Source organism: Corvus cornix, chromosome 17 (assembly GCF_000738735.6).
Source record: "Corvus cornix cornix isolate S_Up_H32 chromosome 17, ASM73873v5, whole genome shotgun sequence".
Taxonomy (NCBI): Eukaryota; Metazoa; Chordata; class Aves; order Passeriformes; family Corvidae; genus Corvus; species Corvus cornix.
The window spans coordinates 10,160,523-10,185,613 of record NC_046346.1 but is presented as its reverse complement, the minus strand read 5'-3'; the positions used below and the strand labels follow the sequence as shown (position 1 = coordinate 10,185,613).

General features: G+C 50.5%; 1 protein-coding gene across 6 annotated transcripts in view; it reads right to left on the bottom strand.

Annotated features, from left to right (window-relative positions):
• ZNF618 (zinc finger protein 618) overlaps positions 1 to 25,091 on the bottom strand; it is a 132,396-nt gene that overhangs the window by 51,531 nt on the left and 55,774 nt on the right. For 4 of the 6 annotated variants that reach the window (XM_039561822.1, XM_039561823.1, XM_039561821.1 and 1 more), the window contains exons 3-6: positions 15,381 to 15,637; positions 11,137 to 11,232; positions 8,016 to 8,093; positions 1,221 to 1,259 (exon numbers count right to left, since the gene is read on the bottom strand). In XM_039561822.1, the coding sequence (XP_039417756.1) occupies positions 1,221 to 1,259; positions 8,016 to 8,093; positions 11,137 to 11,232; positions 15,381 to 15,637 (470 nt within the window). The remainder of the gene's footprint in view (positions 1 to 1,220; positions 1,260 to 8,015; positions 8,094 to 11,136; positions 11,233 to 15,380; positions 15,638 to 25,091) is intronic. The other 2 variants (XM_039561824.1, XM_039561827.1) reach the window with 1 other exon arrangement.

Below are 25,091 nucleotides of genomic sequence, written 5' to 3'. Positions count from 1 at the left end.
GGCTGAGGATCTTCATTCCCCACCTGCAGTGAAGTCAGTCCTGCTTCCTTTTGCAGACAGAAAGCCAAGACCCCCCCTATGCTAATGCCAATTGTTCACCTATCCCTGAACGGGGTAAAGAAAGAGCTCAGAAAAGGTGGTGTGGTTGTACTTTTTATTTTTGAGTACTATTTAACATTTCTATACCCACCCAGGGTAAGTTTGGTGCTTCGAAGCTGCCATCTGCAACCACCAGTGTTGGGAACTTACCTTTCCAGTGGGAATCATGGCTCTCACCTAACACATAGCAAAACCCAGGTGTGCAGAGACCTCAGGAGATCTCTGGTCTGACCTCCTGCTCAAAGCTGGGTCTGCTCCGAGCTCAGTCCTGGTTACTTGGGACTTTATCCAGGCTGGTCTCGTAAACCCCCAAGGATGGAGGACACACCTCTCTGCACAGCCTGCTCCACAGCACGAGGGAGCACTTTTCTTTCAACACAGCCCCAGCCTCTTTTCTCTCCACTTTATGCCCGTTATCTAGCAATTCTCCTGTCACCGGGAACTGCCTGGCTCCATCTTCCCACTCACCCCTCACACGGGCCACGAGTCTGTCCCCAGCTCCCTCCGGTGCCACCTTTCCCACTGCTGCCCCGGCCCGCTCTCCTCAGCCCTGCGCCGGCTCCGTCTGTCCCTCCCCGGGACGGGGGCACACACCCCAGACTGAAGGTTTAGGGTTTAAAGGTCCTACAAGACTTGACGCCGCTAGGGAGCCCAGCAGTGCCCTGTCCCTTCCCGGCCAAGGAGGCAGGGGGAGCTCCGTTCGTGGTGCCCTCACAGCGCTCACCGGGCAGCTCCCGGGGCACCGCGCTCCCTTCACGGCGGGGGGACAGCGAAAACCGCCTGAGCTGCCGGGCCGTGAGGGGCGGCGTGCCCTGAGGGACCCCCCGAGCCGTGAGGAGCGGCTCTGCCCCGTCGTGCCCGCCCGCTCTGCCCCGCCGGCTCTGCCCCGCCGGCTCTGCCCCGCCGGCTCTGCCCCGCCGGCTCTGCCCCGCCGGCTCTGCCCCGCCGGCTCTGCCCCGCCGGCTCTGCCCCGCCGCCGCCGCCATCTCCGCGGCGGGGCCGCCCCCTGCCGGCCGCCTGCGGGACGGCCCCGCCACAGCCCCGCGGGACCGCCTCGGGGAGCGGGACCCCCGCCCGACCCGCCCCGCCACACCCGGCCCGGGAGGCCCCGCTGTACTTACTGCCTTGTGAGGCTCCTTCCCCTGAGGCAGCTTCGGTGTCTGCAAAGAGAAAGAGCTGCGCTTAGATCCGCCGGCCGCGCTGCCCCGGCCCCCACCACCGCCGCCTCGCTCGCTCCCTCGCTCTCCTCTCCGCGGCTCTGCCCGGCACCGCGGGACGGAGCGGGCCGTGAGGGGCTCCCCAGGGCTGCGAGGCCGACACGGCCAACAAGGACTCGTGGTTAAAGCTCAGCTGCCCGCGGTCATAGAACGGTCTGGGCTGGAAGGGATGTTAGAGCCCATCTCGTTCCACCCCTGCCATGGGCAGGGACACCTCCCACTGTCCCAGGCTGCTCCAAGCCCCAATGTCCAGCCTGGCCTTGGGCACTGCCAGGGATCCAGGGGCAGCCCCAGCTGCTCTGGGCACCCTGTGCCAGGGCCTGCCCACCCTCCCAGGGAACAATTCCTTCCCAATATCCCATCCAGCCCTGCCCTCTGGCACTGGGAAGCCATTCCCTGTGTTCTGGCCCTCCATGCCTTGTCCCCAGTCCCTCTGCAGCTCTCCTGGAGCCCCTTTAGGCCCTGCAAGGGGCTCTGAGCTCTCCCTGGAGCCTTTCCCTCTCCAGGTGAGCACCCCCAGCTCTCCCAGCCTGGCTCCAGAGCAGAGGGTCCAGCCCTCGGAGCAGCTCCGTGGCCTCCTCTGGTCTCATTTGAACAGGCAGTTCCCAGGCAAGCGCTGTGAGCCCAGGAAAGCGAGCAGTGACCAGTGCACCCGGCTCAGCTCCCATGGCATTTGGCACAGCCAGCTCCACCACCGTGCCCTCCCTCCACAGGCAGTGATGGCAAAGCCTCCACAAGAGATGGGCTACACAGATTCCTCCAGGGTGATTTTATCCTGGTCTTATTGACGGCAGATGTGAAAAGAAGGGAGAAAAAGCTCCCTCCACTGTCGTGTGCAAGAAGCACAGAGCAGAGATCACGTTCAAGCCTTAACTGAATGCAACAGGCAAAGCTGCAAGCTGGAAAACAAACCCCAAAGTTACAAGTCAAGGATCATAAACGATTAGGATTTCCAAGTCAGTTTGAAGTGTTTCATATTCATCCTGAATTACATATACTGTATGTCACATTATCTAATAATGTAACTGTGTTGCAAAATATTCCATATGTCTGTTGGAATGATGCTTGCACTGCGCTGGAAACCACAGCTGCAGAATGGCACAGAGTTTTTGAATTTAAAATTTGCAGCCTTAAGTAATGAGCACTGTTTGCATTTAATTTCCTTATTTCTTAAAAATAATAAAAACAAATGATTGTGGGTTTATGAATTTGTACATTTCTACTTGATTAACCTGCCTGATTAGATCATTTTTCTAGGCAACAGTATTAATTTGGCACAACTTCATAAACTCGGGCCAGATCAGAAACCCTCAGTATCAGGTGCAGAACCTCAACAGCAAAGCCCAGGATTTTTCCACGGCTGCTACTTGTTTGAATTCCCACCCATCATTCAAGGAAAAGCAGCTAGGGCACAATGGATTTATACAAAATGCTGTCCTCACAAGCAATGGCATAAATAAACCATAAAAGACATGCACTATTTAAACAGCTTTAAAAAGTACTTCAGTCAAATTTAACAAGAATCAGGCAATACACAAAGGTTTAAGGAATAGCCATTTCTGAACTGCGTCAAGAAATGTTGTTACTCTTAGTCATAAGACCCACTAAACTATTCATGAATTAAAAAATGACCAACTAAAAATCCCCTAACAGCCCACTCCACATCACCTTTGAGCTCAGACCAAGTAATTACAGCTGTGAAACAAAAGACAAATTTCTGAGAAAGTTGCAAAAGTCACTAAGAATAGGGAGGTGGGCAAGGAAGCTGGAAAATCAGCCAGTTAACTCCTGTGTCCCAAGAAACTTCCCACATCTCATATGAGTATCTGCTGCAGACTGGGAAATGTGCACAGGAAAAATGGATCTTTGGATGCAGGGCAGAGGGCAATGGACGTCCCCAAAATCATCTGATATTTTCAGTAACAAATAAACGAATGAACCCCAAATTTCTATGGCTCAGGAACACCATCTCTCCTCAGGGATGGTTATTTCTCTATTAGTTTTCTACTCCTCACCTCAAAATCCTTTCAGTGACAGAGGCGCTTTAACTCAGACTCCAAAAAATGCGCACTTTGGAAAAAAGCATTTTTCCATATTCACCATTTGAATGAGTCATCTTCCTTTTCATATTTTTTGAATTGAGCAGAACCCATTCTTGGAAAACATAAATCTGAAACTTTAAAAGCTTTGAGAAGTTTTTTAACAATTGGTGAAACTCGAAACTTGGCCTGAAGAATCCAGTCCCCCTCAGAGCATCCAGCATCTGTTCTGGTGGGAGCAGCTCAGCCCTCGGCTGGCAGAGCCCTGTGGGGAGGATATGGAGAGCTTGGAGGGAGGGCTTGGAGGGAGGCAATGCAACAACTTATAATGTAAATAAATAATAATGAAAAACAACTTGAGCAAAATCATCATTCAGCCCAGAAAAGCTTATCTGGAAACAGAGAACTTCCACCAATTCTTGGGCTAGAGGCGATATATCCTGCGAGGGTTAAACTTGAGCCTTGCTATTTTCTTTCTTTGCTTTTGGAAGAATTCTCCTTTGGGTACAAACCTCCCTTGCTTGGCCTCAGCCCAGAGGTTTATAAATTTGCTGTTTGAAAGTCTAATAAAGCAATTTCAGCCTTTTTTTTTTTTTTTTTTTTTTGGAGTTATCTAAAAGTGAAATAATTTTCCTGACTCAAAACATGCAGATGTTTTGCTGCTCATGTTGCTTAAACACGACCCAACCGTACAAAGCAGAACTTTCTAGCTGACTAACTCCTGAAGGGAATCCAAACCTTTTAACACAGCTGAAATAAAAGCACCGTAAGCAAAACATTTTTAAGCCCTGGGTTGCGTGTAGGCGAAGCGGTAACATTTGGGACAGAGCCTTCCATCGGCACCAGGAATGCGCAGCCCCTCTGCTCCAGCTGAACTCCAGCAGGAGGAAGGAGCTGTGATCCTGCAGGGCTGCACAGCAGCTCACAAAGGAGCCTTTCAGCTCTGCAACATAACTTTTTTGTTGGGTTTCTTTTTTATTTTATTTGTGTGTTTCAGGGAGTTGAAGGGGAAGGAACTCAACCTTTTCCTTTCTTCCTCGATGAAACATAGTGGGGAAATTTCTTACCTACATTTCTGGTTCTTTGCAGAGCCCTTACATGGGGATTTCCGTGCCTGGATCTCGGCTTTCAGGGGAAAGCAGAATGGGAACTTGTCCCTGCGAGGCAGCACATCCTGAAGCAGAGCTGTCTCAGCTCTTCTGCAAACTGCCAGAGCAGTCACTCCCTGAAATTCTCCAGCCAATGCTCAGCAACACAGGGAACACTCAATAAACTAAGAAAATGCCCCATTTTATGATACAAACTCCCGTGCTGCTGAAGGCAGACGAGAAAAGAAATCAGCCTCAAGAACACAGGTCACCTCTAACGCAGCTTGTCTGCCACAGAGAGCTGGAGTGGAGGCAGGTGCAGCTATAAAAAAATCCAGAAAATTTCTCAAAAAAATGCTCATTGCAAATAAAAATGTGATGTTGCCAGGGCAAAACTCTTCATGTGGAACTGTACAGCTCAAAGGTTGAGAAGACATTAAGTTCTGCACAGGGAAAAACAAGCAGTGGATAAGGATGGCTTGACTGCACGAGCAGAGAGGGTGACAGACCTTCCCCCTGCTGTAAGGCCCAGGCTCCCCTGCCACAGCTCCAGAGTGGGCCCTGGACACAAAAACCAGCTCAGAAATAACCCAGGTCAAAGCAAGAACAACTGGAGGCCCCCAAAACTTGCATTTTGTGTCACTGAGCGGTGACAGAAGAGCTGATGACACAGATGTTTTGTTCTGCCCCAAAGGTCCAAAGCAGATCAACACCAGTTTCTCTGCTCTCCCCTGGGCTGAGCCTTTTCTATCCCCTGCTCTGTCCATCTGCAGGATGATCCCAGGGCTTGGCCACAGCCCGTCAGCGACACAGGAACCACACAAACAAGCAGAGAGCAGAGGCCTGGGACAGGGTGTATCCTTCAGCAAATCACAAACAGCAGCTATTCCTGCTGGAATGGCCAAAAAACCTAAAGAGAAGAAAGGGGCCTCACTTTGTTCTAGCTCCTCTGATGCTGAGCTGGTGAGTCTCCCAGGATTAGTCTAACTTTGGGAAAGACTGATGGGTGGCCAGACCTTGGGAAAGCCATGGCTGGCACCCAGAAAATCCATCCTGCAAAGAGGGAATCCAGGTCCTGCCATTGCAGTCCGGCTCCTCCCTTGCCTAGCCAGAAAGAAACAACTGAAGGGCTCAGGATTGGAGTTTCTGGCAGCTGAGAGTTGCACGGAATGGGCCAAGAGAGCTCACATTCCAGTGCTTCGAGGAAAGCAGCCCTGGGAGAGCTGGCTGCCAGTGCCCTGGCACTGTGTCTGAGACATGGACTGGAGATCACAGGGAGAACAGGAACGTGCAGAGTGACCCCTTCAGTGCCATGATCCCACCACGTTACCCCACGTTTGCCACCATGGGGCAGCCCCAGCCCCTTCTCTATGAAGCCTTAGGGCAATAAAAGCATCTTTCACAAAAATTCCCTTCACTCCTGCAGTCTTCTGTCATCCCAACACTGTTCCGGGTCCAGTCCATGCACAGCTCATGGATAATACAACACAGGGCTTTCTTCCAAAGAACTCTTCCTTCTTTTTTCCTACCCATCCTTAACCTTTCCCTGGCAGGTTCTTCCTCTGCAGACCTGCACACTCTGCTCAGTGCCTCAGCTCCCTGGGAGAATCCCACTGCCAGAGCTGCATCACCTTTGCAGTTTCATTTCTTGCTGAAGAGTGTAGATGAATAAATACCTCATTTGTATTTTTATTGTCTTAAGGCAATTCAAATGCACTTTAAATGCTACTACTACATGCATCCATTTACAGTAACATAAACCAACACTTTCTAAGTATCACAGATATAAATTCTGCTTCTCCAGCACTGATGTGAGAATTACTGATAAATTTCCACATTCAGAAGTTTGAAAATTTCCATCTTCTACAACTACACATGACAAAGACCTTGGAAGCAAAAGGTACAGTCGTGCCTCCACTGAGTTCATGTCAAAACTATGGGTATCAAATGTACAGGTCTATATATATATAATTTAATATATAGCTTAATTTCATTATCAAAATAGAAATAAATACAAATCAATTAGATCACACACTAGGAGGTGACCTCATACTAACAGAGTTCCTAAATTCCAGCAGAATTAAACATCCCATAGTGCTTGGGGAAGAGAAGTAAAATAAAAGCAATTCTTGTCCCAGATTTAAATACCACAATTATTATTGCAAAACTATTGCAATGCTGTGATGTAATAGTAAAGCATATCCCTATTATTTTTGGGATTTTTTTCCTTAAGATGCAGAGTGAAGCTACTTGCAGCTACATTTAAAGGACTTTAAGGAATTCTGTTGGTATTTAGAAAAGAAATACCAGCATGGAAAAACAATTCTGTGTGTATCCAGGGGTACAGAAGCAGCTCTGTGATATTAAACAGAACATAAGGAATATGCAACAATGCACTTAAGGGATGAGACTGTGACAAACTCTGAGCAGTTAAGGATGCACCTTCACTTCTTGGCCGTGTATGTGCTGACTTTTGAGAGTTTGAGCATTTAAAACTTAATATTAGCCTCCATTATTCCTGGATTTTCAACCACTGGTTACACCTGAGGAGTTAAGCAGATGCTCCTGCCAGCTTGGCACAGTGACTCCAGTGTCACCTCAGTGACAGGAAACAAACCCAGAGAAAGGCACAGGAGGAGCTGGTTTCCAGTCCCTGCTGTTCTGGTATTTCAGAGCTCCAAACCCTGCAAACTACACTTTGATTGAACAAACCACCTCAAACTTTCACATTTCTGCAATTACACAATATTGGATTGTTCAGTCTTACAGAAAACTCAGCTCAAGCCACTCCTGACCAAGCAGGAGACCTTTCATCCACACAGTGCATTTGGGAAGTGACCTCAGCTGGCAGCAGGGGTACAGGGGCAGCTCAAGGAGCATTTTGATTTGAACATAAAAATACAGCAGTCACAATGCCCATATCTGATTTATATCCTCCCACGCTGACTTCTCAGGGAGGGATGGAACTCCCAGCTGGGCAGGAGCATGGAGCACCTCGAGGAGATGCCACCACACTGCTGCCACTGGGACCTACCAGGAGAAATTCTGTGATTTGCAGCTCCCCCTGCACACAGTGAGGCCCTCAAGAGCCCTGGGCAGTAAATACTGACCCCGAACACAGGAGCTGCTCCTGATCTGGGGAGAAATGTTGCTGCAGTAAAGACCACAAAGCTGAGACAGCCCCAAAGTTTATCAGTGGGCCCCTCTCAATGGGCTACCCCAGAGAAGAATTACTGGTGACCAGGGAAGCAGCAGAGCAACCTTCAAGACCTTCCTGAAAATAGACATAAAATCACAGAATATCCTGAGCTGGAAGGGACCCACAGGGATCATCCAGGAGTCCAACCCCTGGCCCTGCACAGACCCCCCAACAGCCCCACCCTGGGCATCCCTGGCAGCGCTGTCCAAACGCTCCTGGAGCTCTGGCAGCCTCGGGGCTGTGCCCATTCCCTGGGGAGCCTGGGCAGTGCCCAGCACCCTCTGGGGGAAGAACCTTTCCCTGCTCTCCAGCCTGAGCCTGCCCTGGCCCTGTGCTACCCAGGATTCCCAGGATTTCAGCAGGAGTGAGATACCTCTGTGTGCTCGCACATGGGTCTGGAAACAGTTGTAATACTTGTATTTCTTCCCACATATTCCACACTCGTAAGACCCTGGAAGACAAGAGAGAGAAGCACACATCACCATAGGAGATCAGGAAAAACAGCCTCCCTGCACACTGCTCCATGAACTGCGGGCAGAAGAGTGCACGTTGCAGCAAAGTAATTTTTGGAAGGTTCATGGAGATAAATGCAGGAAATCACTATCCCAGACACTATTCTTCCTTTCAGCCTTATTTAAGATTCCTTGGCATATTACTCTGAACTTATATTTTCAGTGTAACTTTTTAACTTTGCTAACGTGAAAGGGCCACGCTCAAAATAGCCTGACTTATAATTTTATAATAATGACTAATGTTTCCTATGGACAGAAATAACCTTGAATTACTTTTCAGTAAGTTCCTAGTAGCTGGGAAAAAATCCTTTTCAACTGAAAAAAGAAGGCAATATGTTATCTTGAGGCCAGGAGTTTTCAAAATTTCTCAAGAAATGCACAATGTACAAATTTCCCAAGAAACCCACAGAGATTTGGTAAATATCCACCCAGAGGAAACCAAATAGATACAAATAGAACTTTTGCCCTTTTTAAGGAAAAGCACATGACCACAGTAGTCTCTCTTCTCAGTTTGTGTCTCTAATTCCAGAAAACACACATCTGCAAACAGTCATTTGAAATGAAACCAGAGGAACAGAGCTGGGAGAACCATTTGTAATGATGAAGTTATGCCATGAATTTAGACTCTTCTGTTATTGAACAGGCAGACAGAAATTTCCTTAGATTTGTTATTTGAGTTGATTCAATCTCTTTTTTTCCCCACTTCACTTTGTTGCATAGGCTATGAATTCACTTTCCAGGCTCTGATTTGCAGCATGCACTGCATTTCTTAGCTGGCCACCAGAGCTGTGGAACTGGGATCCCCTTGGTGCTCTTTGGGAGGGTGAGAGCAGCACTTGGCTGAAGAGGAGGTGAGAGAAAAAAGGGCTGAGTTAATTTGGTGTAAATGCAGAATTCCATTTCCATGGACCCTTCCTCACACAACCATGAAACAATCTTTTCCTGACCATGCCAAACAGCAAAACTCAGGGAGGAGCCACAAACGAGAACAAAAACATTGACACACATCCAGATAAACCTTCCCAAACAGCATTCACAGCAATACTCACCTGGAGCTACTCAAAGTGAGCTCTTGCAGGAACAAACCCAGGGTGCTGTCTGAACACACTATTGCCCACAGTCCTTTTTCCCCTTCCCATAGCCCATTCTTACAGCCTAGGAAGAAAACACCCCCCTTTCAGAGTGTCAGAGCCCTGAATTCCCTGTCCATCACTGAAAGCACCACTTGGGGCTGTCCTCTGCGCTGGGGAGGCTCCTCTGTCACTGATGCTGAAAGAGTCCATTCGCCACAGTCTGATACACCAGAGTACCCATCTGAGAAAATACTCACATATTCTGATAGCTCAGGCTCTTGGCTGTGTCTGATCTGCTCCAGAGCATTTTTATTTTCATAGCTCACTGTATTTTATACAAATACACATCTGTGGGACAGCCACCACCTGTGGTCACTCCACAGAGGCTGCCTGAGTGAAATCCTGGATATCAGCAAGTCGGCAGTGTTTGCCAGCCCTCATTTCCCCTGCTCAAGGACTGGTTATTTTCACCACCAGCCTCCAAAATTCTTTTCTGAAAACTCTTCCAGCTGGACCCCAAAGCAGCAGACGAGTGCACTCAGCATCACCTGGGCCCTATAAACAGGAGCCCTGAGCACAGCTGAGGTTCAGCTGAACCAACAGCACGATGTGACTGATGCCCACCCACAGCCCAACGGTGCTGGCTGCTCACGGAGCACGGGGAAGAGTTGGAATGAGGCCAGAGGAGGCCACTGAGTTGGGGGTGCTCACCTGGAGAGGAGAAAGCTCCAGGGAGACCTCAGAGCCCCTTGCAGGGCCTAAAGCGGCTCCAGGAGAACTGGAGGGGACTGGGGACAAAGGCTGGAGGGACAGACACAGGGAATGGCTTCCCAGTGCCAGAGGGCAGGGCTGGATGGGAGATTGGGAAGGAATTGTTCCCTGGGAGGGTGGGGAGGGGCTGGCACAGGGTGCCCAGAGCAGCTGGGGCTGCCCCTGGATCCCTGGCAGTGCCCAAGGCCAGGCTGGACATTGGGGCTTGGAGCAGCCTGGGACAGTGGAAGGTGTCCCTGCCCATGGCAGGTCCCTTCCAACCCAAAGCATTCTGTGATTCTATGAGTTGGTGCAAACAGGTCAAACACAGCAAGGGGCTCTAGGCTGAATATTTTTCTCCATTTTCGTTGCATTTCCTACTTCCTCTGGAGATAATCTGCAGCACAGAAATGCACTGGCTGTGCAGGAGTTCTCCAAGAGGGTCACCTGTTCAGGTAACTGTGCAGTGCCTTCTGTCTGCACTGTGAACCCGAGCAGGGGCTGTAGCCCTTGTGCAGGGGCTGTGCTGGACATCAAGGGCAGGAGCTGAGGCAGGAGAGGGACCACATGTCCCAGGCCAGGGCTTTTGTGCAGGTGCCCTGAAACTCCCAGGTCTCAAGTGGAACCCAGGGAAGGTTGGAGCCAATTTTGAGGGGGGCACCTGCACTCACCCCCTGCCCACTGGGGGTAGAGCAGTGCCCTGGGAGCACAGGGAGTTGGGGAGGGTGTGAGGGAGGTGTGTTACAGACCTGAGGCAGAGAGACAACCCAGCGGCCACAGCTGTGTGCTCAGCTCACCACAGGCCCTCACACTAGAGAAAGGAGGGGTGGCTTGCCACAAAAAATGTGCTGTTAGAGTGGGGGGAAGGTGAAGTGCAGGAAGGAGGACATTGCTGTGTGTTAAGGCCTTGCAGAGAACGCGCCCGCGTGGCCTTGGACACCAGCAGCGAGGTCATCGTCCACTCAGGGCACGTCATGCAGGGTACAGCTGGTGGTGGCAGGAGGGGAGATGGGGAAGGTTTGGGGTTAGTTGGTGCACTCAGTTGGGCCAGGCTTTTCCTGAGCCTCGCAGCTGGAATCCAGGCAATGCACCCGTTGCTTCCAGAGCTTTCTGTGCTCCCTGAGCCCTGGTTAGACTTGCACACCCTTCCATCACATACCGGACGTGTATCTCAATGCATGGTCAAAAATCCAGGTCCCTGAATATCGATTTCGTGTATATCCAACGGGAGAGCCACGTTCCACTGCTTTTCCATCTAAATTGTGCAAAAAGAAATCAGAAAAAAGCCCTTAAAGTGGATGCATTTCCAAGGAATAGGCTGAAGCCTATTAAAAATTTCCAAGACCCATCTGTCCCTGTGGCTTCCTGACAAGATGTCAGAGGTCTCACAGAATTTCTTAAGGCTTCTGCAGTATTATTTTACTTCACCAGGGAGAATCCAAAGTGCTCTTGAATTTCCTATGCTGAGCAACTCAGACACTGAGACATCAGCATCATGGCATGAACCCTGTGTGTGCAAGGGAGATGGACAGAGAGGCTCAGAGCAGAAGGATTCTCTCTTCACTCTGTCTCAGAAACATTTCTGATCTAGTGCATTACTTGAAAAGTCCTCTCCAAAATGTTCCTTGTAAAGCACCAGATTGGGAGAGCAGATTGAGAGGTTAAGGAGTCTTGTACCAAACTTCTCCCGATCAGCTCGCAGATAACTCAGTCCTCCAGAACACAAATACTGACCTGATGCTATTCCCAACAAGAGGAAATGATCCACATCTGAAAATCTCCCCCTCTTTCTCCTTACAACACAATTACAACACAAGTGCTCTTTGCTTTTCCTCTCCTCCCCAGACAGCTCCATGGTGGGACTTCTGTGCCTCTCTGCGCTGACCTCCCTGCCCTGAGAAGTGTCCATGTGCTGGGGCTCTTCAGGTGACCCTGGCCTGAGGTCAGCATGTGAATCTTGCCAGAAGGAAGAAAAGAAGAGCAGGAAATGTGGCATCTCTGAGCTGTGCAGGGCAGGAACCCCTGCCCTGGGGCCAGGGCATCTGGGGTACCGTGGGGGGCCAGGTGGGTGCAGGGGGAGTAGGGGCTCCACAGCAGCTGCAGCTGGAAGGAGCCAGGTTAGAGCCAACCTCTCCAATGGCTTCCTCTGCTTGGGATGCCAAGGGGGGATCCCCCAGGATTGCAAGACTTTTGTGGAAAAGCAGCTGAAAGGAAAATGGTCCAAACCCACAAACAGCACCGGCTCTTCAGCTGGGGCCCTGCGGCCACTGTCCCCAGCCATCCCACCCAGTACAGCCCCCACAGGGTTTGGGATGCTCCACACGGATGGAGGCAGAGTCTGGAGTAGTCCAAAGTGGCGGGAGAGACAGGAGCTTGTGCAAGTAAACAGGAGGCAAAAGACACAAGGCCTGGTTTGATGTAAACACTGCAAGGGAATAGCAACAACTGAGCTGGGAATCCCTGTTATAAATTGCTCCAAGTAACAACTAAAAATACAAATAGAGCAGATGCATGACTCAGAAAAGAGACGTAAATCTTGAAGTGCGCATTTCAGCCAAGCCCTGAGGCTGAGCCCTGCAGGAAAGCTGTCACTTGGAGCCACGTGTGCCCTGAGCCTTCAGCACCATGGTCCCGGCTCAGACACATCCCCCGTTTAACCCACTGTCCCAGCACCCCCTGAAAGGAGACAGGCTGGGGGTCAGGAATTCCACACAGAGGAGGGGGATTCATTCACTCCTGATTCACCACTTCGTCAGCAATTGCTGTAAAAATAACCATTTTCGACACCTCCAGTCTCAGCTTCCCCGATGAAGGTGAATAAAATCCTACCAAAGCCTCACCTGTCTGCATGGAGGAAGTGATTCAGATACAGGCTCCCAGATCCCAGGGCAAGGAAAACTCCTGGAAGTACTGGGGAGCAGCAGCAAAGTCACAAAGCCTTTTGTCCAGAGGCAGGAGGCACCAGCACCATCAGCGGGTCACACCTTCAGGCTGCTCCAGTGCAGCAGCTGTTATGGCCAGTAGAGCAGCTGGAATGGCCAGTGGAGCAGTGGCACACGGGGCACATTCCTGGTGTGAGGTACCCTGGTGTCTGCAGAGATGGGCACGGTGCCCGTGTGTGATTTCTGTGGGGGCATGGAGGGGACCGGGTGCCAGAGCTCAGCAAACACAAGGAGCTGCTCTCCAGGCACCACGGGCTGTGCACACAGAGCACACGACCTGGTGGCCAAACAGGAGATACTCAGAGCCACCTACCCAAAAACGAGGGTCATGTGAATGGCAGACAAGCAGGGCACCTCCAGGGCTCTGTTCACAAAGGAACTGGCACCAACTCCCATCACCTCCAGACCAAGCTGCCTTTACAGAAGCCCAGGCTTTACAATAACCAACGCAATGTGTGTTTCATTGGAAAAGGCCCTTCCAGACAGAAGCTCTCCAGTTTATAGAGCTTTCAACCACCACTTGTAACTGGTCAATCAATCTGTCCCTCTCCCCACAGTGCCCACACTTTGAGAGTGCCCCCCTCACACCAGTCTGTCCCCAGTGCTATCCATAGAATCACAGAACCATGGGATAGCCTAAACTGAAAGGATCCACTGTAGGGTTATGGACGGGGTCCAGTCGGGACGGACCAGGACCATCCAGAAGTCCAACCCCTGGCCCTGCACAGACCCCCAACAGCCCCACCCTGGGCATCCCTGGCAGCGCTGTCCAAACGCTCCTGCAGCTCTGGCAGCCCCGGGGCCGTGCCCATTCCCTGGGGAGCCTGGGCAGTGCCCAGCACCCTCTGGGGGAAGAACCTTTCCCTGCTCTCAGCCTGGGCCTGCCCTGGCCCAGCTCCAGCCGCTCCCTGGGTGCTGTCCCTGGCCCAGGAGCAGAGATCGGAGCTGCCCCTCGGGAGGAGCTGCAGCCCCTGGTGAGGTCTCCCCTCAGTCTCCTCTGCTGCAGCTGAACAAACTCAGTGCCCTCAGCAGCTCCTCCCTGCCTTCCCCTCCAGTCCACCCACATCAGCCAAGAGCAAAAGCCCCTCCCCACTGCACAGCAGCACAGCCACGCTCAGCTGGAAACCACCATTGCCAGGGGACACCGACTGCGGAGCACAGCCAGGAGCTGAGGGGAGAAGAGGCTCCTACAGGGCAAACACCCAACCTGCAGATGCTTTCACCAAGGGCTGGTGGCCGTGGCTGGAGGAGAAGCTCCCACTGCTGCCCATCAGTGGTAGCTCCACCTCTCCCTCCCAGGACACCAGGGATGCTTTTCAGCTTTGCCCATGTACTGATCAACCACTCAAGAGCTGCAGAGGCACAAAAACTCTGAAAATACAGAGTATTTCTTCCAAACTGTAAAATCTTTATGTCAGAAGTATTTATGGACTTCTTAGGCTTTCCCTAAACCTGCACAGACAGCACTGACTGTCCCACCCTGCTGTTCTTAGTGGCTGTCCTGTGGTGGAAAGGAGGACAGGAAGAACAACGATGCTTCTGAGACAGTCACCAGCTAATGACACCTCCCAGGTTTCTCTCCAGCAGTGTGGACAATGATGAACAAAACCCAGGAGAAAATCCAACATCAATTCTTCTTTTTCTCTCCCCCTGCAAGACAACCCAACCCCAACTGCAATGCTGGGCAGCTGAAATTAGCTTCCTTCTGAGTCCCTTAAAGGAAACCTGGTCCAACTGCTCTTCCTTCTTTTTATTAGCAACTGCCTTTGGATCTCAGAGACACTGCAGGGACCTGCTCCAGGCTGGGGACAACAGAGGCAGTGCAAGAGTGGTGGCTTGGCAGGTTCCCACAGGAAACCCCTTTCCCTGGAGCAGGAGGAGAGGACAGTTTGATGTTCACAGAAAAAAAGAAAAAGCTTCTTCTCATCACAGCAGGAGGTGGGGTGGGGACAGGAAGCACTGTTTGGAACAGGGCACACCACAGCCAGCCCAGAGTCAAAAGTATTCCCACAACTGAGGAGTGATCAGAAAAACAAACAAACAGCAACCTGTAAAACCTGCTCCTGAGCTCAGTCTCATTTACAGAAAGCATCCACATTCCTCAGAGCAGCTTTCCTCAAAACACCCCAGCTGTTTCTCAGACTTTCCTTTCCAAGTTCCTCCTCTATGTCAAACACACCCCCAGCCCTGGGCTCACCAGGAGCTGCAGGTGACTGATGGGCAGGTCCCTGAACATGCCAAAAGAAGATAAGGAGCTTTTTCTTTCTGATCTTGGCTGAGCCTTTAGGGGCGACCAGGTGCAAACAGACACAGAAGGTCAATAATCCTGAGCCAGGACCCTGAGATTGATGTTCACCCTGGCTCTGGGCCCTCCAGCAGAGCTGGGTGTCCAGGCCCAGCTCTCCAGAGGCTCATCCTGTCCCCACAGCCCTCAGGGAATGGTGCCTCGTGCGTGTCTTACCGAGCGTCTGCTGGTTGCGCACGCCGCCGATGACCACGCAGATCTCCGCAGGCACATCCCCCGGCCCGTCCTTGATGTTCTTCTTGGAATCTTTGGTGTCGTCCTGCCAGATCACCTCCTCGATGTAGTCATCTGGTACCTCTGTCTTCACTTTCACCTCAGTCATCATTCCAGCCTCTTCACTGGGGGAGGACTGAGATGTCACCGAGTCGGAGCCCTCGGCTTTTGGGCTCCGCGGGCTCCTCTTCAAACACTCCCTGAGGGGGAAAAGAGGAGAGAACATGAATCCTCAATGCCCAGTGCTCGTTTTCTCATCACCAGGACCTAATTCAAGGTACTCTGGTTTATGCAGGTTATTGAAAAGAAGCATATTAATAAGTATGTGTGTCTGCCATACATGGTAAGTAATTAAAATTTAATCGGACAAAAGCAGTAAAATGATTTGCTAGTAATGAAAATAACCTTAATCATCACAAACAACAGTGGTGCTCATAAACACACTGGACCCCTAAAGAAGAGCACAGAACTTGCCCTGGTTGCCAGCAGGCCACAGGCACAGCTCCAGCAGCTCTGACTGCAGGTATTTGCCAACACCAGTCCATACACGCAAAGCCATATTCTCCTGTGGCACCTGAGGACGTGGGTCACTGGTGAACCTGGCACTGCTGGATTAAGTTTGACTTGATGATCTTCAAGGTCTTTTCCAACCTAAATGATTCTATGATTCCCTGACATTTTTAATTTGGAGCTATCTCCACCCTGCATCGCATCTTCTCTTTTATCCCTTCAAGCAACCTGACATCCCATGGTATTCAGAGGCTTTATTGAATATACACAGTGCTGATCAAAGGGGATCATCTGCAGGATGAGGATATTTAGGGAGACTACCACATTATGGACAGATACAGCTATTGGGGATGACAGGGAAAGCCTGATGATGGGGGAAAGGCGGAGGGGTCCACTGTGCTCAGAAACCCGTTGGGAAATAGCACGTGTTTTCATCTGGGAAAGAGAAAGCTGGCGGTTTTGGGAGAAAACAATCTAAACAACTATTCAAAACCCATTAAGAAAAGGAATCTGGACAACTCAAAGCTGTAAAACAACATCAACAGGCCCTGTGGTGACAAAGGGGGTGTGAGCCCACCAGACAAGGATGTGGGAATATGGCAGTGGAGCTCCTTTAGCACCACTCTTTATGGACTCCCAGTTTTTTATACTGGTTATTAATACACTCCAACATGCAATACAAAGATAAAATAATTGCTGGTTCAGTTTGTGCAGAAATCAGAACTAAATATATAATGGCTCAGACTACCCAGAAACAGAAACCACAGGGACATATTTAGAGTCATGTAAACACTGGGAACAGCCAAAGGTGTTTGAAAACATTTTAGGCAGAAGTAACAAAATAAAGTGAAAACTAGGCTGATCTTGTGGATGATCATCAGATCATGTGACAGAGAAAAAATCCCATGGCTTGGAACATCATAAAGTTCATCAGGACAAAGTATGAATTGCAGTGTTAGAGAACCAGAACCTGCAGTGGGTTCTGCCACAGGTTATGGAGCTCGCAGAGAAGCCAGGATGGTGCAACTGGAGGTGGAAGTGTGGAGCTCCTGGGAGGACAGGGATGAGGGGAGCAGAGGAACAGAGAGAACAATCCCCCAGTAATTACTGCCCAACCTCCCACACGGACATGGAGTCGCTATTTCAAACTGGGTCAGGCACATCCTATTGCCAGAGATTTTATTATTCATCCCTTCATTCTCATTATGGGATGAAATGTACAATTAATAGCACCTAAACAGAGAGAATTAGCCTTGACCTGCCTTCCCACTCATTTCCTGCCTCCTCACACATACTCCCTCCGCTGTGTTCCCAAAATCATACAGGGCTCTTACAAGTGAGAAAGATGGACTGAGACAGAGAAGATGTGGTTGAAAACTTGGCAGTCTTTACGGTAATATTATTGGGTGTGCCACAGGCCCATCAATCTCAGCCACCATGGCATGGCTCAGCACCCTTCCAAGGGGAAGGCAGTGAGTACAGAACACTCAGGGATCAGAAAAGAGTGGGACTGATCACAAATCAATCAAACCCGGAAGGTGTGGAATGCAAAACACTGATAAAGGCAGTGACAGGGTAGATAGGAAAATCTTCCCTTCCTCGGCGAGGACTGTGGAGGAAGATCAAAGCCAGCCAGTGCAATTCCCACTGGGAGGCTGAAAGGTGGGAGCAGGCAGTGTGAGCTCAGTTATCGATGCCACAGCAACCGGGACCTGCCAGTCCTGGGCAAAACCAGGAAAATCCAGGCATGAGCCAAGTGATTTGGGATTGGAAACTGATACAAGTGGCAGTGAGACTGAGGCTACAGCCTTCTGAGGAGGTTATAAAAGGGGCAAGAATACAAAGACTTTCTGATGATGCCCAGCATTGCATGGGTCACAAACACAAACCAAATCAGCAACGGGCCCCGTGCTGCGAGGCAAAGCTGTTCTCCCTGCGCATTGCCCCTGAATAGAGAGAGGCATTTCCACAGGACTCCTGGAATGGTTGATGTGGGACAGATTTATTCATGCTCTGGAATTAAATTTAACACCACTGTTGCTAAAAATTATGGGTGGAGCCATGGAAGGGTGGAGAGCAAAGGCTGTGAAAGGGACACGGCACCAGTGGCTCCCTCTCTCTGTAGCTGGCTCTGCCCAACACCAGTGGCTGCAGCACAGTCAGACAAGTCCAGGACTGTGGATGCACCCACGTGGTGCTGCAACCACACAGAGCCACGCTCTGAGCTGAAGAACTGACCAAATTTTCAGTTCAGGTGCCTGAGATGGAACAAGGAGGTTGTTTCCTCCCTGTCTGAAGCTGTGGTGAAGCCACTCCCCACATGCTGCAGACACAGTGAGCAGCCTCAGGTTTCAGAGGTGATCAGAAAAGCTGAAGATGGTTCCAAAACACAGCACTGTAATGGTTCAAGACTGGGAAAAGACACTTTATGACTCTGTGAGACCAAACTCTCCAATCTGTTTCTCATGCCAAAAGAAGACTGGAAGATGATTTGATTGCAGCACATCATCTTCATGGGGAGAAAATACTGTCTTGCCTTAACTTGGCTGGGGAGAGTCGAGTGCAAGCTCATTGCTGGAAGCTGGAACCAGCTGAAATGAGGCATCAAACATTAGCACAGATGGTCCACTGGAACAGCCCTTTTCCAAAGGATGTGCTCAGGGAGAACAGATCCCCCCGAGTTCCCAAAACCAGAGCTGTGTGTCTGGCTGGCCCCAGGTCCCCAATACAGACGTGCAGTGGCCACACTTGGTGGCCTGGAGCTGCAGGAATAGATAAATTAGACCAGACCAAAGGACCCTCAGAACCTTTGCCCTTCATGCACACTGACTTTGTGGATCCAGCTCTCCCAAGAAAGTAACTTCCCAGCTGGAATGTCTGCTCCTGGGTGGGACCTAACCCTGCAAATATTAACTGAGAGCAATTCATTGCCCCATATGTTCTAACCCTGAGCAGGTACCTGATGTGCAGAAGGACACAGCCCCAAATACTTCAGCAACTTTCTTCCACATGATTTCATGGCTCACAAGCCCTGAAGGGAGCCTGCTGTTCCCCTCAAAAACAAGTAAAACCATACAAACAGCAGCACTGACACTCCTGGGAGCAGGGCTGAGCTCTCCAAAAGCCTCCTGGTGCCTCAGCTGGGGCTGCACAGCTCTGGAGAGGAGGAGGAGGCAGCAGTGCCTCCAATTCCACAATCCAGCTCTCCCAGCAGGAACGAGCATCACTTTCTTGTGGTCCCCTGTGAAATCCAGGTAGTGCTTCTGTGGCTAGAGCAGAACCAGGATCAGCCCAGGCTTTTCCAAAGCTCAGTAGCTGATTGGGATATAAATGTTCCCAAGAGTGCAGGGGAGAGCTGGGCTCAGGGAATGATCCTCATGGGACAGCAGAGTTTGAAGCCTCCTGATTTGGCTGGGGAAAGAGTACCAACATCTCAGAGCAAAACAGGAAGGAAAAGCAAACTACTGACACTGGCAAACTTCAGGCAGGATGGAAAGGGGTACATGCACAGCCCCAGCAGAATGAGTTTTCCTTGGAAGACAGGAGTCACCACAGCCTCCACCACGCACAGGGGAGGTGAGCCAGTAAAGCATCACTGCATCCCCAGTCCTTTGGTCCTTGGATCAGCCCTTGCAAGCCCATGATGCTGCACTTGCTCAGTGTTGTGCTGAATTGCAGCACAAAGAGCCTCCACTTGGAGATGAGGATGAAGCAGCAGGAGATCCGGAACATTCTTGTTCTCCAAAAATTCCCTGAGAGACACAGGGGAACATCCTGCCTGGGGGAGGGAAGACATCAGGCCTCAGCCGTGTCCAGGCCTGGTTCTGCCCCTCCTGTCCTGTGGCAGCACTTCTGGAGCTGAGGCACAACTGCTGGAAAGGCTCAGAAAGAGGATGAGTATGGAAAGGAGTGAATTTTCAGTTCTGCAGTCCCCAAGGCTCCAAGCAGGTCTCATGGGTTTGGGTGAGGGCACAGAGAGAAAAGGACTCAAAGCTCCTGGGATGTCAGGTAAGTTCAGTAGCAGTCCTGGGGCTGGGAGCAGAAGGACTCCCCAGCGTGACCCAGGCAGTGACCACGTCTGCAGGTGCCCACACGGAGACCTGCCCCAGCTTCCAGGCCCCTGCAGGCACTTCTGGGGCCCTGCTGGGGACACACTGGGACCAGTGATGGTCAGAGCCTCCACTTGGTGGAGACAGCAGTGCACAGGAGCCAGGGGAGAACCTGCCAGAGTCACCTCCAGGTCCCCTGGCCACCCTCTCCTGGTGGCTCTGAGCTCGGTCCCCAGCCTCATCCACCGCCCTCCTGCATGAACAGTGCAGGTTTAGTGTTCTGGTGTGGCCTTCCAGGGCTCAGCTGCACCTCCCTCTGCAGGCCCAACCTGCATTTAACCCTCCATGGGCTGATGTTCCCTGGCAAGAGGAGATTCCTATTCTCCAAACACAGCACTGCTTGCACTGGACAAAAACTGCTCAGAGCCATCAGACCAGAGAGGAGCAGAGTGCACAGGCACAGCTGGCTTAAACCCTACCTCCTTCCACAGGGGGATCTAACTTCTTCTCCATGGCTGCGACCCTTCCTGGGAAATACCAACCTCCTCCAATGTTTCATGTCTTGTCTTTACTGAACTGTGGGCCCTGGCAATCCAAGAGGCTCTTCCTTACCGAGGAGAGGAGGCAGAAGCCTTGGGATCTCACAGTGCTCACTCGGTGCCTGGTTGCTCCTACAGGTGAGGTCCTGTTTCACTTTCCAGAACAGACTCTGTGATTTCCAACATGAAAGAGGCAAACAAACATTGCACTTGCATGTATCACTGCTCTCACTAAGTAGGCCACACAGCCAATTACTGTAAATACCAGCTCTGCCATCTCACAATGCTCATTTCAACATTGCTGCCTGCTTTGATCATCAGACTTTCATCTTCCAATGACGTTACGGCCACTTTCATGTCAGACACAAGCGCGTGAAGGCAAAAGAGATTTCAGAAGGCCTTAATGAAGCCTCAGCATGGGGAACTGGAAAGGCAGGGGTAGAAGCGGGATCCTGGACCCATTTGGGCACAGCTTCCTTGGCCCTACACCTGTGAAGGCTTTAGCAGAGCTCAATGATGCAGCACAGCCTGTGCCAGGACAGCTCTGGGTGAGAAGCCCCACCAGCACCAGTGCAAAGGAGCAACACAAGGGCAATGCCAGGAGCTCTTCCCAAGGGAAGGACAGAAGGGAAAGGCTGGGTGCTCACAGTCCCCTCTGCACAGTAACACCACCCACAGATCCAGCAGCTCCTTCCAGCTGATATCCTGTGGCAGCAGGGGAGGAGAAGGGCTGAAGGCTGGAGGCTGCAGTGTGGAGCTGTTTTGGTCTCTGCAGGGTCTCCCTGGCTGTGATGAGCAGAACAGCAATGAGTGCAAGCAAACGGGGCCTGTCAGCTGCTGCAGCCACAAGAAACTCGCACTGGCAGTTTGCTGTTTCTGATCTGGAGTAGCATCCTCATAAATAATGAAAGTGACTAAAAGCTACTTAAAAAACACACACTCCTCCCTTCTGAAAGAATGAGAAAAAAAAACCAATTATAAAAGGACATTTCTTCCAGCTAGGAATAATTTGTCATGTAATTCTCTGAAGACAGCAACAGAAACATGCATGCTCCGTGCTCTCTTTGAGTCATCTGTGATTGCACATGTACTCAGATGGCTTCTAATGAGGCTATTTTTACAGCACACATCCTGCTGAGTTTTTGGGGAGGGGCAGAGTGAGATCAGTGAAGTATCAGTCTCCAACATCAGCTCCTCAAAAGGAGAGGAAAAGGAAACACATGTGGAGGAGGATGTACCACTCTGAACCAACACCTACAAACAGCTCTCCTGCCCCAGCAGCGAATGTGGAGCATCTTTTGGCTTTTTCTAAACAATACTCAAGCTGGAAAACCAGAGATCATTAGTGCCTTGATGATATCAGTGATGGCCAAGAGCACAGGGCTCTGCACAGCCTGGTCTGGTGGAAGGTGTCCCTTCTCATGGTAGGGGGTGGAGTAGGATGGGTCTTCAAGGTCCTCCCAACCCATTCTGCGATTCCTGGTGACACCCCTTGGCAGAGGATGGGGTGTGCCCAGTCAGAGTAAAACTGAAATACACTTTGGGCAGTCCTTGGAAGGCTCTTCTGGTCTGCAGCATCAAACAGGTTCAGTGAGGACTCACAAACTCTCATGGGGACCAAGCAATGGGCAGCTTTGCAGAGCCCAGCAGGACACCAGCATCAGTGGGATGTCCAATTCATCTTCTGGAAACCAGCGTGCAGTTGGCTCATCCCAGGCTAAATCAAAAGGCCTCAGCTGTCAGAAAGCAAAGGAAGCAAAAGATGGGGGAGGCTGAAACTGGGCTCAATTTACAGATGTCTGCCATGGTTTTACAAGAACCAGAAGGTTCCTGTCAGGACTGGAGCTATGGGAAGTGGAATAGACAGAACAGATGTAAATGAACTCGCATTTTACATGGAGATGATGAAAGCAGATACAAGAAAAAGAAGGATGTAAGTTGCAAATCTGCTTGTCTGATAAATTAGCGGTGGTGGCCTTCCCACCCTCCCCACGGCTCTCATCTGCTCCCTGAGGCAGCCCAGGGGGGTGGGCCCCATGCCTTACACCAGGAGGAGGTGGAGAAGATCATGAAGCAGAGGAACTGCCTGGTGTCTTTCATTGGGGACATCTCCTGCAGACATCACCAGACAAGAAGATTTTCAAGTGCAGGGTTAAAAGAGAGAAAAGCTGGAGCTGTTTTCCCAGTGTTACAACTGAGCTCTTTGCTCCTCAGCTCCAGGCTCCAGCCCCAGCTTCAGATGTTCCCTCACACCTGAAAGGCAGAGATACCACCCCAATCTCCTGTGTCACAGCATCCAGAGCTGCTCCTCTCCAAGGGACTCAATCCCCCTCCCTGCCACAGCTCACAGAGCCTCTGCCCAAGCCCCTCTGCAGCCTGAGCCTGCAGCCTTCAGAGAGGATATCCTGGTGCTCATGTGTGAAGTGCTGCAACCACCAGTGGTGGGAACCACCCCATCTTGGGCTCCTCCTCTGAGGGATTATTTTCTGGAACAGGCACTGTACTTCCAGTGCTGCCTCTGGTCACTGGGCATTTGCTGGCTCTTACTGGGAATCTCCCCTCCGCAGGAGAAGACTCCCTCTCCTGTCTCTTGAATGAAGCAAAGCAAACACTTCCTGAATGCACACTGTGTGCACGCTAAAAAGCCCTTCTGACCCTTGACTCTTTCCATTTGGGAGCCTGTCCACATCCCAGAGCATGGATACCCAAGCAGGATACCAAGTGTGCCACCAGCACTCTTGGTGACACACACGATGGCAGCACGTGCTGGTGCACGTGCCTGAACCCTAAATTTTCACTTGGTCACAGAGGGGTTCATGGTCATCCGTGTTCCACCAGAAGGTCTCAGTTCTCTTCACAATTTTCCATGATGCCACTGTGAATTCCCAAAGTTGCATTTAACTTCTGAAAGGTTACAGGAAAAACCTGTTCACTGATGTCCTGACATTATTATGGGGAATGGGAACTCCCTCCTCCATCAGCAGGAGAGCAGAAGTGTGACAGTAGCTGCCATTCAGGTTTTCCTGGAAGAAATTTGCTCAATAAATACCAATATTATTAAGGAGTTCATAAATTTAAAGGATGTGAAGGTTTTGTAGAAGAGAGATGCCTCAGGGAAGTTCACCCCCGCCTCTGAGGGCAGCCAGCACTTAAAAACAGAGGTAACAGCTTTCAAAAACCCCAAAATACATAATGCAGCATGCGCTGGTGTGTGTGGTGTCACTGCTAAAATCTAGGGAAAACAAACAAACAAAGCAGAATACTTAATTTTTCCAGCTATCTGGGTCTAGTAAAACACACAACCTTTCCTGACAGCAAACTCTGCTTCAGGAAGTCCAAGAGGAATTTAATCATGCGTTCATTCCTCAAGGGACACTCGGCAGCTCCGAATCCTTCAGAGAAGGTAAACTCCAGGACCAAATCAGGCTGCCTCTCCTCTGGAAATTAAAATTAAAATACAAACCAGAACAATAGTCAAGAGCCACAAAGAATTCCTAAGGTATTAGCAAAACAAATTCCCTTCAGTCCTTATTAGGAATATCTTGAGGATGGTTTGAAGAGGAAAGTCTAACCAAATATAAAAAAAATTTGGCTTATCCAACAAAAAACAACCGCGCACTCTTTGCCAAAAGCAAAAGAATTCAGTCAGATAAAAAATGCGACACACAAATGATGCAGGTTAAAAACTGAATTTAAGATGATAATGGAATAGCTGCCAGCGTCTTTAAATTTTCAAGCGTGGAAATGTCAACAGAGACAAAGAAATTCAGGGAAAAACAAAGAGAATAGATTAAGGGTTTATTTATATCAGTGAAAGAGCTCTGTGTTGCTTGACTAAGAAATGACTGAGGGGGTGAGAACTGAAGTGGCCACAGGTCCCCAACAAGCCACGAGGAGTAAGGGGGTGACCCAAGGATTTCCTGGTAGCTCAGCTTTCCTGAAGGCTTTAGAGCTGCCACGTCTCGGTACTTTATGGCTCTAGAAAGGGACATTTCTCCACCTCACACCATCCAAAGCTCTCCAGGACTCTGGCATTTGGCAAACTGGTGTGGTTTACACAGAAACCTTCGGAGGTGGGATGTGTCTGAGCGCTGTCGTCTCCTTGTACGTGGGCATTTGACCTTCCTTTGGGTGTCAAGGTAACCTGCCCGGGTTCCCCACAGCTCCTGTGCTGGTTGTGGTACAGAACTGAACTGTCCACTGCTCTTAAACTGGCCAGAGGGCACTTCTGGGGGGTTTTGTGCTGGTTGGTTGGTTGGTTTGTTTCTTTTTGAAGATGACTGGTGAGAGCCCTTCAGCAAGCACCAAGGCTTATTAAATTCCTTGCCTAATTAGTAAGAGTTTTCTCTTTTCCTGATGCAGGATGAGTCGGAAGCTTCTTCACGCTCTGGGACTGAAAATCCCACAGGTTAGCTCTTATAGAAAGGGGAGACAATTCAAATAATTTTGCTTCCTGGAAATACCCAGTCCTGAGCCTGTCCCTCCACAGGGTGTAGAGACCTCTCCCGAGCTTCAGAGGACCACAGCCTCAGAAATTGTCCTTCCCCAGTGCTGGG